Source organism: Aquarana catesbeiana, linkage group LG03 (genome assembly GCF_042186555.1).
Source record: "Aquarana catesbeiana isolate 2022-GZ linkage group LG03, ASM4218655v1, whole genome shotgun sequence".
Classification (NCBI taxonomy): domain Eukaryota; kingdom Metazoa; phylum Chordata; class Amphibia; order Anura; family Ranidae; genus Aquarana; species Aquarana catesbeiana.
In genome coordinates, this window is record NC_133326.1 from 621,112,046 (window position 1) to 621,129,279 (window position 17,234).

Below are 17,234 nucleotides of genomic sequence, written 5' to 3' on the forward strand. Positions count from 1 at the left end.
TTAGTGCAGCCTGCTCATTTCAATTGGCTGCCCTACACACACAAATCACAGAAGTGCTTTCTTTTTTTTTTTTTTTTTTAATATTGGGCCGCACCAATATGCATGGTACTTTGTTGCTCACATTAGCAAAGTGCATTGGGGTGCCATTTAAAGGGGTTGTAAAGGTTCATGTTTTTTCGCCTTAATGCATCAAGGTGAAAAAACACCTGTCAGTGCCCCCCCCCCGTTTTACTTACCTGAACCCTCGAATTTGACCCGGCGGAGATTGCTGTCTCTCTGCACATGGTTCTCGGCTCTTGATTGGATAGATTGATAGCAGCGCAGCCATTGGCTTCCGCTGCTGTCAATCAAATCCAATGACGTGAGCACCGGGGGTGAGGCTGAGTCCTGCAGACCTGAATGCTGGACTCAGGACCGCGCCCGCAAACTAACCCCGCTCGGGGAGATGTGAGGGAGAGCCGCCGGGGTACCCCAGAAGAGCAGGTTCGGGGCCAAACGAGCTGCACAGTGGAAGTAACTATGATATGGTGTGTGGTTTTTTTTTTTGTTTTTTTTTTTTAACCACTTAACCACACCACCACAAATAGAGCTTTCTTTTGGTGGTATTTGATCACCTCTGCGGTTTTTATTTTTTGCGCTATAAACAAAAAAAGAGCGACAATTTTGAAAAAAATGCATTATCTTTTACTTTTTGCTATAATAAATATCCACAAAACATATTAAAAAAAAAAAAAAAAAAATTTTTTTTTTCCTCAGTTTAGACCCATACGTATTCCACATGTTTTTGGTAAAAAAAAAATTGCAATAAGCGTTTGGTTTGCGCAAACGTTATAGCATCTGCAAAATAGGGGATAGTTTTATGGCATTTTTATTAATAATTTATTTATTTATTTTTTTTTACTAGTAATGGCGGCGAATATATATATATATATATATATATATATATATATATATATATATATATATATATATATATATATATATATATATAAAATATATATATATATATATATATATATATATATATATATATATATATATATATATATATATATATATATATATATATATATATATATATAATTTTTTTTTTTTTTAATATCGTGACTGTGACATTATGGTGGACAGTTAAGACACTTTTGGGACCATTCACATTTACACAGCGATCAGTGAGATTAAAAATGCATTGATTACTGTGTAAATGTGACTGGCAGTGAAGGGGTTAACCAGGAGGGGGCACTGCAGGGGTTAAGTGTGTTCTAACTGGGGGGGGGATGCGCTATGTGTGACATGACACTGATCACCGCTCCCAATTACAGGGAGCTGTTATCAGTGTCATTATGTAGAACGGGAAATGCTTGTTTACATTAGCATTTCCCTGTTCTTCCTCTCCGTGAGATGATCGTGGGTATCCCCGTGGACATTGAGTCCGCTGGACCTGCAATCACACTCAGAGCTCGCATCAGGGTCGCGTGAGTGCCAAGGGCAGCGTGCACACGGCGGCAAATTTAAAGGGACGTACCTGTACGCCCATTTGCCTGTCCGTGCCATTCTGCCAACGTAAACGTTCGTGTGGCGGTCGGCAAGTGGTTAAACAACAATGTACCTTTTACAATCCTCTTAAAAATGCAGGAGGGAGGTGTGATTTTTGTGTTTGTTCCCGCAATACATGAATGTGAACCTAGCCTAAAGCCCCTTAGACATGAGGTGATATTGGGCAGTTCAATAGAACATTTGGCTCATGTGTACTGCAGCCGGTCTGACAGAAGCCGGCCGTCCAGCCAGCCTCTGTTGAAGGGGCATTACCGAAAAAGGTCTGCCAACTGTCTCCCGACCAGCCAGTGTTGCATGGGGGAGGCAGGGGCATCCCTCTGTCAGAACAAAATAGAATGGCAGGGGAGATCTCTGTACGAACATCATAAACTGAGCTGTCTGTTTTTCTATTTTACATTCAGCCCCTCTGGGTCGAATGGAAAAAAAAAAAGAGCAGTGATTGTGTGTGTGTGTGTGTGTGTGTGTGTGTGTGTGTGTGTATACCATGGCCTGCTGTCACGTGACAAGTTTCCCTTCTTTCCACCTTTTAAATCAACTGGATATTGCCCTGCGCAGCTTTTTTTCCAGCAGCTGCCCTTTATTCTGTTTAGAAACCTTGTACTACTATTCTTCCACAATGCAAGGTGTTCTGTGAATAGATGGAGATCCTGTCATTCATCCGCTCTTCCATCTATAGAACGCTATGCATTGGGAGAATAGTAATTCAAGCTCTCTGGATGGCTTAGAGAGGGGAAGAAAGTGGACGAGTGTCGCAACACCTCACACCAGCAGCACTCAAAGATGGGCATTCAGGACAAGATCTAGCAGCTGTAAATGATGCATAAAGAAGGGTTTTTACAAGGAAACAGCAGTCCGCAGGACATGGGATATACACCATTACATGTAACTAAGGTGTTTGTATTCAAAACACACACCCAGCTACACCTTTAAACCCCAAACCCAATATCAAATTCCAAATGTATGGGAATGTTGAATGCCTTGTTCCCCTCTGCATGCTGTGGCTCCTTCCTCCAGTCCCTACATCACTGCTCATCCTGTAGTGGTGTGAGGGCTGGAGGAAGAAACCACAGAACACAGCAGGGGACAGTCTGACACATCTAGAAGCGCTTGATGCCATGGATGTTTCAGCCAGTGAAATCCCTATAGGCAGGTGATATTGGTGGCAGGAAGGATTAGTATTAACGCTTTTTTTTTTTTTTTTTTATTTCTTAGCAGGCTTGGTTTTGGTTTGGGACATAAATGGCAATAGGGTCTCTTTTTAAGCAAGGATACAGATAACCATCCTACAGTTTCTAAAACAAGCTTTTTATTTCCTAACAGGTTCCCTTTTAAAAAGGCAAGTCTGTGTAGTGAATAGGAAATATGTTACACTGTGCTGTGATTGCAGGCTCAGTAATATCACCTCTATTATGTCACTAGATCCGAGTGAATAGAGAGGTTGAATAATACAACAATTGCATCCATTGGGCTGGGAAATTGCACTTGTCACAGACTTTCATGGAATGTAGATATGAAACAAAATCATCTGCAGGGACAGTGGTATAGCTCAACCTGCCAGGGCCGCAGAACAATATGAGCCAGGGCTTCTGAGCTATAGTATTGTACACGCTGCTTCAGAATTAACATCCCCTATAAGTCCCCTCTGTATCAGGCATGCCCACCCCTTTACCTCCTGTACCTAAAGCCTCCCAGTCTCTCTTCTCTGCCATGCATGTCCCCCTCTCCTTCAGGATTCCACATCCACTAGTTACCGTATATTGCGGCTTGCCAAAGACCTCTGTATGTGAGACTTTCCTTGAGCAATTTAGGTTTAAAGTGATGGTGATGCAGAGGGCAATTGGATATGGATGTCCCTGGGAGCAGGGACAGTTGTCACTGCAAACTTTGCTACACCTGTTCCTAAGCCACTGTGAAATGGTACTTAACAGCAACCATTTTCTGTAGACCACTGCATGTGGATAAGGTGCACATCTAGTGAAAGTTCCCCCTTCTTCTTATCAGTTGAGAAAAGTATGATACAAACTTGAGGATAGATTTTCCAGCATTGTGGGATGTCAGTGTATGAGTCCTGCTGGTTGAATTGCTTGGTCTTCAAATATGTAAAACTATTTGTAGACCATATTTTTATTTTATATTAATCTTTACTCCAAGCTTGCTAAGATCTCAAGATCCACATGGTGTGTGAAAAGTGATGACTGACCTTGAGAGTAATTCCTACAGGGAGAACTATTCCAGGTGTCTTGTGGCTTGAAAATTGTGCTGACTTGCTGCTGAATTCTATGATGGCTCAACTTCACCCTAGATTTGAAGTTGAGTCCAAACATGTTTAGTAATACTTTATATTTTGACAGGGGGAAAAAAAGTAAGGCTGTTCACTCATGTCCACACTAGCCAACAGGGAGAGACACCTTTTCCTCGTATTAAAACTTTAAAAAATAGAGGAACACTCACATTTTGAGTAGATAAAAAAGCACTTGTAAAACAGACTGTAAGTTCAAGCAATGACATCAGCAAGACTTGTGCAGACGCGTTTCGTCTAAGGAGACCTCATCTGGTGTGTAGACGTGCCATGGTTATTGCGTTTACATAGATATTACACCCCAATAACAGGATACAAACCTGTCCCGAATTAGCAATGAAAGGTATATATATATCTCTAATTTTTTTTCTCTATCTATATCTGGGATATATTTGGCAGCAAGTGAACATGTTGTCTTTGTTGTCTTTAAAGTTGGTGTTTTGAGAGTAGAAAAAAAAAATGTATATATATTTATATATTATTATTTATTTTTTGTGCTAATTGATGTAAACATTTTTTGCAGTAAGAATTTATGATGGATGGTAAACATCACTTGCAACATTTGTATAGTGGATGCATGTAGCCAACCAGACTCCCGGAAATGCAGAATTCCCCAGGCAGCTGCAATAACCCCTATATTTCCCTCATTTAATGTCTCTGTAATAATCATAAACATGAGGGGAAACAGATGTCCCTCTGGAATTGACCACTGGTCACCAGTTAAGATGTGACTAGTTTATGCTCTATCTCTTGACGCTTGACATGCCCTGCAGTAAATTTGAGGAAGTTTTGTCTCTCGTACATTTTTCAGTTTTTCCAGGCCTGTCTGCTATTCCTTTTCCATATATCACTAATGTTCTGCCTAAATTAGAACCTGAAGAGTGTGTGGCGCTGGTCCGTTCTGCGGAGCTTAATTTTAAACACCTGTGTGAAGAAAAAGCAAATTTCATGCTGGTTGTAGCATGCAGTCAGATTCCGTTGTGTTTGCAGTTCAGGTTACCTGTCTAGTTGCTATGGACAACAGCCCCATTCCCCCCCCCCCCCCCCCCCCCCCATTCCTATAAGCTAAAATAAATCTCCTAAGGAAGCAGAAAGGTTTGGCTGTCAGGAGCTGAGATGAGGTAATTGATAGAAGCGTTTTGATATATACAGTATATCTTTGAAGGGTCATTGAATGCAAATATTTCTTTTACAAAGCTAAAAAAAATATCTGCCCTATTGCCGTACACTGGTACACGCATGCTTCTTCTGAACCAGGGGAATATGTAGGTTCTGGATTTGTAGCAGTTTTGTTATAGCATGAAATTTAGATTCCATAGAGAATTGCTGGACTGTGGCATGGATTGCTAATTTAACCATAGAGTATTGTTGGAGTCTATATCCTGCCATCATTTAAAGCATACTCCTGGTTCTTTGAGGGTGTGTTTGTTTTTTTTTGTTTTTTTGTTTTTTTATATTCTGAAGATTGTTGGAATGTGCACAGATACCAGTGGGAGAGAATATGCTGCTTTTATGAGAGTATTATGTAAATGAGCACTCCAATGGCTCCTGAAGAAGTGGGCCAAGTCCATGAAACATGTCTGGCCTAAAGCAATTAACTATGTTTGGATATAATGTTTTGCTCTATCACACTGATGCCCTAGTTGTATTTGTTTTCAGGATAGTCCATGACATATTGTATGAGTTAGGATAGAAAATACTTTTTAATATTTCATGACTAATAAAAAAAAAAAAAAAAGTGTGTGTGTGTGTGGTTTTTCTTCTTACCTTTTTTTTTTTTTTTTTTTTTTTTTTCTTTTTTTTCTTTTTTTCCGTCTTTTGCTATAACTATAGGGATGTGGCATTATTCATGTTAGTATCCATTGGATCATATGTTGATAATATGTTTTGGGACCCTTAACATGTCAAGGAACCAAAAAAAGTACCTGAGGGGCGAATGCGTTTGTTCCATGCATGTGTATGAAAATGAATGTCATCCTGCATGTACATGTGTGTTAACTAAATAACTTGCAGAGAAATGCAACTGCATAGGTGGTGATATTAAACAATATCCTTATTCCCCAAAAATAGCCTATACACATCAACTATTTTACTTTTTTTTTTTTTTTTTTTTTTTCTCAAATGGCTGACAGGCAGGGTATTTATATATAATAAAAAAAAAAAATTTGAGGCAGCCGAGAACAATACAAGGGACTTTTTCTTCTTAAAAAAAAAAAAAAAAAAAAAAATTCACCTTTTAAGGAGAAAAATAATAAATGTAAATATTTTTGCAGAAAAGAAAATGTGCATTTATTCCTACAGGAGCCTGCAAACTATTGCACCCACTATCAATGGAAGGCTGGTGCCTTCCATTCAGAGACATCTGTGCGGGTTTCTGCACAGATGTGTATACAAATCGCACTCCGAAGTTACCAAAAGTAGTACAGAAACTACTTATGGGAATCGGTGGGGCACGCAAATGCAGCGTTGCACCGATTCGGACGGTGCCATTGCCGCTCCAATGTAAACCAGGGCTAAAGGCTTTTTTAAAATAAAATTAAAAAAAAAAAAGTTATATTTACCTGCTATGTGCAAGAATATTACCTTCCCTTTTAAAAGAGGCAGCCCCCTGCCAGTGCTGTCTGCTCCTCCTTCCTCCAGTTGCCTCCTTAGCAAGCCATAGACACACAGAGCACAGGTAAGCCACACCCTCACAGGAGTTTGACTGACAGCAGCAGGAGCCTATGACTTATGCTGCTCTGAGTCTCTTGTGAGACCAGGAAATTGGAGGAGAGGTGCTGGAGTTGCGGAGGAGTCAGGTGAGTGTTTTAAGGACTGGGGGGGGACTGTCCTCCTCCCCCCCCCCCCCCCCTTTTTTTTTTTTTTTTTTAATTTTATTTTTATCTTTATTTTTATCTTTATTTTTTTCTAAATCTTTAATGCAGAGGATGCGTTAAGGTTAAACTTTTGAGTTTAGAACCACTTTGGGAGATCACTTTCATACATTTCAGAACACACGCCCACACACCCACATTTTTTTTTTTTTTTTTTTTTTTTGCATCTTTCCTATGCAGTATAGTCGTACAGTTTGCATTTGTGAAATGCATAGAAACTTTGTGTTTTCAATGTGTTTCTATAGAGTTCTATGCATGCATTGTACATGTTTAAAGTAAATACAACGTAAGCATTCTATTTCAAAGTACATAAAAAAAAGCAAATGGATCAATAAATGATTGCTTTTTGTGGCTCCACCTACAACACACATAAAGAAAAATCCCTTGAGATATATGTGTGTGTGTGTGTGTGTGTGTATATTCTAACCGTGGAGAGAAGAAGTTTTGGATGCCTCTGCCACAAGATGTAGACCACGAGTACGCTGCAAGTTCTAGCTGAGTGGCAATCCATTTCCCTCTTTTTTTTTTTTTTTTTTTTTTTTTTTTTTTTTTATCCTGGGCCAAATAGGCCTGAAATTTGCCCTAGAGCCATGTCAACATCTGTTTGACTGATTCACATTCCATTTCTCATTGTTGACTGAAAATTTTGTAGTATCCTACACTAAAATCCTGGAATCCCAGCACAAAACCTCCCAGTTTATCTAACCGCTGGAAACTCCTTTTTGCCAAAAGCAGAGATACCATGCCCTTCCTTCCTTCCTTCCTTCCTTCCTTCCTTCCTTCCTTCCTTCCTTCCTTCCTTCCTTCCTTCCTTCCTTCCTTCCTTCCTTCCCTTTTTTTTTTTTTTTTTTTTTTTTGTAAACCTCTAGTTTGCTTCTTTAGCATAGGAAGTGTGGGAAGACCGCAAAAAAATAAAAAGGCTATGTTTTACCCTTCTCTCCAGTATCAAAAACATAGCCACAATTTTTTTTTTTTTTTTTTTTATGTGTACACTTTTGCTCACAGGAGAGGTAAGAGGGGCAAGAAAGGTGTGGCCCTTGGGGCCTCCACAGACTGTGGTTTTTATGCTTACTGAAGCCAGTGAAAGAAAAGCACTTCTTAGACCAGCTTCTATCATTGAAAGCATTTGCAAAGGCAATATAGTGTGTTTTTTTTTTTTTTTTTTTTTAATAACAAACATGTCATACTTACCTGCTCGGTATAATGGTTTTGTTCAGGTCCTCCTCTTCTCAGGTCCCCCGCTGGCTCTCCTGGCCCCTCCCCTCTGCTGATTGCCCCCACAGCAAACTGCTTGCTGTGAGGCGCTCGTGGATGTTTGCTCCTGACCCGCTTGTGTGTGTCTGAGAAAAAGAGCGCATAGTTTCCTCCCCCCTGGCTGTGATTGACCACAGCAGGAGCCCATGGCATCTACTGCTGTGTTTCAGCCAATGAGAAAGAAGAGACCCGGGAGAGCTTCTGCTCTTGTGCACATTGCTGCTGAGGGGGGATCTGCACACTGAAGATTTTTTACCTTCATGCATTGGATGCAACCTTCAGCCTTTACAACCACTTTAGTGGTTTGGTTTTTCTTTTACATCATCTTACTTTTTTTTTTTTTTTTCCTCCTGATCTTTTATAACGGATGTTGCTAAGAGAAATATCAAAATGTGAGACTTCCGCTTTTCGGAATTCTCCCCCTTCTGGTGTCACATTTGGCACCTTTCAGGGGGGAGGGTGGAGCATATACCTGTCTAATCCAGGTATTTGCTCCTTCTTCTGGGCATAAAAAGCTGCAGTATCCACGGATATCTACAACATGTCAGGCGCCTCCTACGCCCCCCGCTGTCTTCTGGGAGACACACAGGTCCCAAAAGACACCAGGGACCAGTGGGATTGTACAGAGCGACTCGCTGCAGTAGGGAACCAGGCCGTGAAGCCGCAAGGCTTCACTTCCTGATTCCCTTACTGAAGAAGGCGGCGCCTCCACCCGAGAGCCGAGAGAAAGGTCGGCTTTGGGTGCTGACATCGCAGGAGCCTTCGACAGGTAAGTGTCCATATTTTAAAAGTCAGCAGCTGCAATATTTGTAGCTGCTGAGTTTTAAAAAAAGAAAAATCGTCAGAACTCTGCTTAATAGGGCTGTAGGGAGCATGGATGTGGAATTGTTGACTTGAAAAGGGGTTTTAATAGCTGTGATCTCTAGCAGTCTCTTGTAACGTGTCTAGGCTATTGCCAGGTACACACAATGAGATCATCAGACAAATGATCATCCGTTTTTGTTTTTTGCATGCTAATCTCATTTCAAAAAAGTACATGGCCTGGAGCGGAGTGAAACTAGGAGGAGGGCCAGCATGACTGGGGCCTGAAGAAGAGGCGGAGTATTAGTGGGTGATTTTGATATGCTGCAGTCTGCTTAGCAGATTGAAGAGTTCACGGCAGAGGGTGTGTCCTGTAGTGGGTAGAGAGGAGGGGGGTGTTGGAAAAGTACAACAGAAAAGTTGTTTATAAACTGACTATATACTGCATATGCATTATGCCTCTCTATCTATCCACTCTCTATGTACTTGGATGCTCCTTCTTCCTGTGTTCATGGTTCTCCATTCTGTAAAGACATGCATTGATAAGCCGTATTACTGCATACAACAAACTTCCAGCATGATTTCAATACTCTGCTAACAGGGGGATTGTGTCACAGCTCAGTCAGAGCTCATCACAGCATCAGACAGGTTTTTTTTTTTTTCCCACCCTCACTCCCTTGTTTGTTTTGGTTTGGGGGAGCCTCCTACTTTCTCGCGGTGCTGGGGTATTTGTAGTGGGTTTTTGGATTTTATGTTAGCTTGCCATTCAATTTCTTGGTCCCTTTTTTTTTTTTTTTTCCTCTTATAGCAGCAGACAAATATTGGGTATTTGAAGGCGGTGCTGGTTAAATATCGGTGAAAAATAGTGGGTTGGGCCCATCTGAGGAATGGGTGTCCCTTCCTAGCAATATGTTGGTAACATCAGGGTATTAATTAGGTTGTATCTGGTAGTACTTAAGTGGTTAATTGTCCCTGAGCCTGTGTAGTTGCGGCTGGGGGCCTTTGATTGGGTGGCAGATACAACCGGTTAATCGTGAGTATATAGGCCTTCAGATACCTTAGATCGGGCATAAGCTAAGGTTGGTTTATTTGTTATGCTTTGACTGTATTATATGCATTAAACTTGTTTTCTTGTGAATGTTGTATTTAAAGCGGGGGTCCACCTATCTATCGTTTTTTTTTTTTTGTTTTTTTTTTGAGTTCATTCACAAACTTTTCTTCTCAGCATTACATACTCACATATTGTCCGCCTGTGTCAGATTTCGTCGGAAAGAATAACTTATATTATTCACTGCAGGCGGTTTCCATCTTCATTGTGGGCATTTGAAGCCCACAAGCATTTATTTCCTGGATGTGGTGAATGCTGTGCTCCCAGCATTCACCGCTTGTTCCTGCACATGCTCAGTGGCATCCTGGGAAGCCTGAGACTAGCTCCCAGGAGTCTGGGAGAGGCTAGAAACACGCCTACTCCCACGGGAGGAGAACCAGGAAGTGCAAAGAAGAATAGAAAAATAAAAGGTAATTACGGCGATTTAAATTTTTTTAAACAGCATGTCAGCATCTAGGCAAGGAAGAGAATACATACAGATATTGTTCAAAATTTGGGTGGAACCCCGCTTTAATGGTCTATAATTAAAGGCTGCTATGGCCATTTGACTTCAAATAAAATGTGATAAAATAAAATTGATTTTTTTTTTTAATTTATTTTTGTGTTTCCACAGGCGTGGAGTGAGGCTCGTCTCCCCTCGACACTGGAGACCTCATGGATTTCTGTACCCTGCATTAGCCAAGTTGGGATGTTCTCTGGAAGGTCCCTGTTCCTCTGGGGTGTCCTGCTTGGCGCTGCCCTCTCAGCTGCCCGGCCCCCTTCCACCTTGCCGGACCAAGGTAGGACTTTGTTTTCATGTGTTGGTAATGAATCTTGATATCTAGACTTCAGCATGAAGCTTTTATGTGTTAATCTTTGAAAAGTGATTTCTGTGACACCTTCTTCTTCCTCTGAGAGGGACCTTTTATCCAACTTTCATCATGGCATCTCTGTTGCTTTTGTTAGCTGAGTTGAGGTCCCACACTGCACTTCCTTTTTCCATCCTCATTGCTTTTCCTGTGTTCAAATCTGATAAACTATGACCTGGACAGGAGCCTTGAGCAGATATTGCTTCTCAGAGGACTTGCAGCAACTTAGACTACTGTAGGGCTAGAGCAAGCCACTAAACCCCCACCATTCAAAAGGCTTGTACATGGAAATCACAAAGTGTACCTGCTAGCTGTGTTTGATATTGATAGCATCTTGTGGAGTGAAGCAGTATTCCTAAAAATTACAGTTTCAGTTAATAGCTAAAGATGTTCCGGAAGTCCAGTGCATTGAGAATAAATTGACTAAATATGAGTCAGTACTTGACAAAGATCTCCTTCCACTGTATGTAAGTGACAGGTTCACATCCCACATGTTATTTTGGTGTCCTTGTATCGGCCTTGATTTACCATTACCCTTGTTCACGTTGGTCTGCATTGCTATGGTTTTTATTGGAGTGCATCCATACTTATTTTGCTCCCCAGCCCCCCCCCCCCCCCCTTTTTTTTTTTATTTATTTTTTTTTTTTTATTGCAGGTACCAACATGTTTATATAGCTAGGCCTAGCTATAAAGGCGCCTATTTTTATTCAAAGGGAGATACATTTCCCAGTAGCTGCTAATATGGAACTAAGTAGGTTCTCAGCCCAGAGGCACAAACTTAATCCAGCGCAGACTTCCTGTCCTGCCTTTGTCCCAGCAAAGAACTTGTCTTTCCTTTCCATAGCCTCAGGCTGTCTGCACTCCTCTTCTGGGTAAACAGCATGCATACCTCTCTGGCAGCCTGGTGTACATGGAGCAGAACACAGCCCCAGGTTACTGATTGCTGTATGCACCGACACAGATAGGATTACATCTAGACACAAGATAATGTGGGCATGAAAAGCGGGAAGTAAAAATGAGTTATAATGTAAACATGTCACCTGTATTTAGAATGGCGAGTGATCTGAGACCATGCTTCAGTGTGAACACTGCTTTCAGAGCCAAGGATGGGCAATAGGCCGTGTGGGTTTTTTTTTTAGTTTTTTGTTTTTTTGCATTTCTTTTGCTATGTTTATACCTCTAATGGTGAGGGAAATCTTAGGGCATTGAGTATAGAAGTGTATTGTCATTCCCAAGACTTCTAGCTTTTGTGCCTAAATAATTACCTTGTGGCTCATTGTGCGGTGCTGCTGGTAGAACTTATGCAATCTGTGCCCGAAATACTGGTTTCTGTTGTGAAAAGTGTTGCTGTTCACTTGTTCGCCTCCTGTTTTCTTTTGCAGGAAAAATGTGTCTGATTTAGTGTGCTACCCACACAAGGTACTTGAGAGTTTTCTGGGGGGGGGGGGTCTTTAAGTCCGTCTCTTGTGGGGGAGGAACATTCCAAAAAAAAAAAAGGCTTTCCTAGATAAGACTCTCAATATACAGTATATTGCTTCCTTCCAGACCAGAACCTCCTTTATCTGTTCTAGAGATCTTGTCTGTACATCGCTGGCAGGACTCTCACTTAGAGAGTGTCTGAATGTGAAGTCCCATCTTCCACAATGCAACAACAAATGATAGCTGCCAACATTTAGAAATCATTGCAATGGTCAGGATTTGCTTCCTACCTAACCAGTGTAACTTAGCAAATCGGAGGAAGGATTGCATCCAAGAACCTCAGATTACATTTTCATGTTCTAACAGGTCTTAGGAACCCCTTATTGCATGTTTAAAACTCTAAACAGATCCAATAATAACTGTGTAAAAGGAAAACCTTTTAATCCTAACTTTTAAGTTACAATAATACCATTCCCCACCATTATGGTTAGTTTTGCAGCTGTGAAAATCAATAGCCTTACTGCTATCGCTAACCAAAGATTTGTCTGTCAACAGTTATAGTGCATCTGTATAGCCAAAACTTTCTTTTCCCTTCGTTTTACCTACAGGTAAGCCTTATTATAGCCTTATTACCTGTAGGTAAAAATCATCAAAAAAAATAGTATACAACCACTTTAAAAAAATGTTTAACATAAAGTATAACTAAAGGCAAAACCTTCTAATAGATGGGACATTTTCCAATGGGGACATTAGTTTTGGTGACCTGGGGGTCCCCAAGGACTTCCCTTAATTTGCAGGGATTTGATCTCACTTCCTGTTTTGGCTATGGGACGGGAAGTGAAGGTAAATCTCCCCAATGGTATACAGATGGCAAAAAAATATAACCTTCCAGTACTGAATCTAAAATGGAAAAAATTAGGTTTGCCTATGGTTCTACTTTAAGCTTATATATTATGCTTGAAAAGGTGCATGAGTGTATCATCAGCTTTATTAGATCCCTTCAATTATAGCTGTAGCACCCTTAATATCCTGTATAAATGCCTGTCTCATGTGACAGCACTTGGGCTTGGTGGGAGGTGATGTCTACACTGGCCATAAACCAAAAGGTGGGGGATGCTCCAGCAGCAGATTAATTAAGGGTCCCAGTAAAGCTGAAGGTGCATTTGTGTACTTTACGCAGCTTACTATACAGGCTTAGGTTTAGTTTAAATGATTTTAAGTAGTGGTCAAGTTTAACAAATTTCTGCTAGTAATAGTTGTTCAATAAAAGTCACTCAGTTTTGCCCTCCACCCCTCACCCCAATAAAGTCAGACTTCTGACCCCAATAAGCAACGAACAAATAAAAAGCCTATAGAAAATGGTTGGACAGTACACCATCTTGATTTATTAATACTTTTGGGCTGTCACACCAGGTCAACCTTACTTTACCCTTGTTACTTCTCACAAAAGACTGCACACCTCCTCCCAAAGCATGACATCATTTATGGATGATCCCAAGCCTGTCTTTTTCTTCTCGATATTTAATAACTTATGGAAGATTTATTGCACTCCTTAAGATGATTGGCATTTCTGAAATTCAGATTCAACTGATTATACAGTTTATCAAAAATGTAAATATAGGAATCTTCCCAGCAAAAAAAGTTCAAGGGACAAATCTAAACAACCTAGTGCTACGGAGAGCAGATGATTTAAAAAAAAAAAAAAAAAAAAAAAAAAAAACTAAAAATATAAAATTTTTGTATTCTGTATAAAATATGAAAAAGACATGGGACTATAAAAAGAACATTGCGAGACACCAAATTGGCATATAATATTAGTAACATGGCATATCAATTGCCTACTGGTATATAAGCTAAAATTATTGTTGCTGAACCAACAAAATATCAGATCACATCTGTAACACCTGATACCTTTGGGAACTGTGTTACATTTGCGAACTTCTATTTCACTTTAGTGGGCAAATTGCTTCTGGTGAAGCACATATTACAGACCTACTTTTTCCACTACCACCCTATTTTTCTATGCACAAAAGGTTCCAGAACATTAGACATTTCTGGTTAAATATTGGTATTTTTAATCCAAAGTCTCTAAATGTCTTAAAAAATGTTGCCCTGTCAGCATTGATTGCAGAGCGTCTGAAGTGTAAACATTTACTTATACTTAGTGCGGTTTAACCTTGCTGAGCCGCGATTGTATTTAGGAGGTAGAGCAATGCTTTTTTGTTGTTGAATAAAACATCAGTGAACCTTTACAAGATACACTCCAGACATAGATTATAGACGTTCCTGAATTTCTCCAGCTGAGAATAAAGCGCCACAAAGGAAATTTGAATGCTCAGATATGAACGTTGAGATGTGTGTTTATTTCAAAAGAGAATACAAGAATTTCCTGTAGTGCCAGTGCGTTCCTGGGGTCAGTATGCACCCCTTCATCTGGGCTTTTAGATGTATGCTCGACTGAAAACGAGGTATGCGGTTATTGAGCCAGATGAATATTATATAGCACAGTATAATTTAGATTGCTGCCTAAAACAGCTGCTGGCATGATGTGGTTCAACACCATTTATCTAATTTTCAGTCTAGCCTACATGATATACTCAAAAGACCTGATGAAGGAGGTGCTTTCTGACCCCCGAAACGCATTGGTTGTATGAAAAATTCTTTTATCCCAAATTAGAATAAATTCATCTGGATGTTCTAGGTTCAAGTCTGGAACTAGGTTCTCAGATACAAACCAAGGAAGTGGAGATCCATTGATGTGGAGAAGCTGCCAACCCATAATCCAGATACATTGTCTAAGTACCATTTGATAACTTCTAATATTGGGATTATTCTAAATCCCCAGTGCTTACGTTCCATTTTCCTCAAACTGAATTTGTCCTCATGTGCCTGCTCCTTAGAGACCAGTTAAGCTGATCCATAGATGGATGGAATTTTCGGCAGGTTCAGCAGGGACCTGCCAAATTTTTTGGTACAATAACTTGTATTGAAATAAGTAGAACATCTTGACAAATGTTCACCAGCGCAGGGTGCAGTTCAGTGAGCATAACAATCAATTAACTTTTATAGGTACTAGCTGTCTACTCGGCGACCTTATGGGATAACCCAAAGGTCCCTATAAACCACCAGAGCATAAGGGCCGACTAACTGGGGTCCAAGGTGCACTGCATTACAGCGGAGGGTAAAGTGTGGGTCCAATGGCTACCCCCGCCACAGGTCAGGGTGAACATTCGGTAGAGATGGTAAAAAAAAAAAAAGTTTGAGATGTAGCAATGGTGGCTGCTTGTCAACAAGAGGTAGGCCCTTAATCTGAGCATCCAGGGTCCCCCTAGAGCAAAGGAGACCAAGGGCGGCCATAGGCACAATCTCAGTTGCAAAAAGAAGGCAGGTGAAGCAAGGAAATAAGGGTCAGGATAGAAAGGAAGGAAGGGGGGGGGGGGTGACAGGACCGCGGGACCTGACAAATTTTGATCAGTGTGTGGCCATCCCCATTTGAGAAAAGTAGATCAATAGATTGACTTCTGTTAACAAGTAACCTGGAAAATCTTTATGCATCGGAGAATGCAGCCGCTGATCGGTCTGATGTCCCAGCAGAGGGAGATTCTTTCATCCATCTTGCTTGTGTGGATGGAGAAATCTGTTCCTTTTTTTCATTTAGACATCTATGACCAGCTTACTGCTCCTTAACTGTGCAATCTGCAAACTCCAGTGTGTGCTAGGCAAAACTGAAATGTGGCTGTATTAGATGAGGACCTGATGGAATGCCTGGTTAACGAGACTGACTAAACGTAATTGCAAATCCTTTGATGTCCTTTTTGCTTTCTATGCCAGTGACGGTGATCACCAGGATGACTAGAGAGGGTTAAGCCATAAAAACCAGACAAAAATTCAATGAAAGTGCCACACCACTCCTAAGAGGTCCAGATATAACTTACTTAGTCAGGAGGATCCAAAGTCTGCTACTTTTTGGATTGTCCTCCTGACTTTTATTGGAAAAAAGTTAAATCTGGACCTCTTGGCAGTGGTGTGGAGCTTCGATTTCCAATTTTATTACATTGGACTACAAGCCAAGGAGACCGAGGGGATCCTTTTCTGGGGTGTAGAAGCCACCTGCCCAGGAACTAGATTGATTACATCAAATACTTTAAGATGGCAATGCCAAAAGGATAACATTAAGGGTCCAGTGCTATATTTTTTTTTTTTAATATGGTACCATTCACACTGTACATTTTACCAGTGTTTTGGGTGCGTTCAGATTAACTGTGTTTACAGAATAGAGTTATTTGCATCGAGGATCCTATTAGAAACTCCCAAGCCCTCATGCATACTGGGCATTAAGCCTCTGTGCATCAAAACCTGGCATGTTCATTTCCAGACGGTAAGCTCTAACGAGCAGAGCCCTCTGATCCCTCCTGTATTGAATTGTAACTCTACTGTTTGCCCCCATTTTGTAAAGCGCTGCACAAACTGTTGGTGCTATATAAATCCTGTATAACAGGGATATGCAGTTAGCGGACCTCCAGCTGTTGAACTACAAGTCCCATGAGACATAGCAAGATTCTGACAGCCACAAGCATGACACCCAGACGCAGAGGCATAATGGGACTTGTAGTTTTGCAACAGCTGGAGGTCCGCTAATTGCATATCCCTGCTGTATAATAATAATATTTACGTGCCCAGGAGGCGCAACTGCAGTGTCCCGCTCTGTTTAAAGTCCGACGGGCTTAAAGCAGTAGTAAACTGCAGTGGATAAAAAAGAATCCCCTGCAAGGCAATGTCATAATGGGCTAGTTTGCATCACATACTAGCCCATTATGCAAGACTTCCCTTAGAACAAAGCCCCCCGGCGCTGCACTGTCAACGCTGAGAGGGCTGACCTCTTCCCCTGGTCTTCCTTCTGGCTTTGTGTCCTCTGGCTACACGAGTGGCCAAGGGCGTGATGTTTACTACAGGGGCTCTAAAGGTCCGGCACTGTATGGCAGTACGCATGCACCGGTCATGTCACTGGCTGCATGCACTTTGAATATCACCTAAACTGTGCCAGTTTAGGAGATATTCACAGTACCTACAAGTAAGCC

General features: G+C 41.0%; 1 protein-coding gene across 5 annotated transcripts in view; it reads left to right on the top strand.

The window, feature by feature from the left end:
* The window catches only part of FGFR1 (fibroblast growth factor receptor 1), a 131,846-nt gene that overhangs the window by 11,539 nt on the left and 103,073 nt on the right, over nt 1-17,234 (top strand). For all 5 annotated transcript variants that reach the window (XM_073622333.1, XM_073622331.1, XM_073622335.1 and 2 more), the window contains exon 2: nt 10,503-10,668. In XM_073622333.1, the coding sequence (XP_073478434.1) occupies nt 10,578-10,668 (91 nt within the window). In that variant the 5' untranslated portion in view covers nt 10,503-10,577. The remainder of the gene's footprint in view (nt 1-10,502; nt 10,669-17,234) is intronic.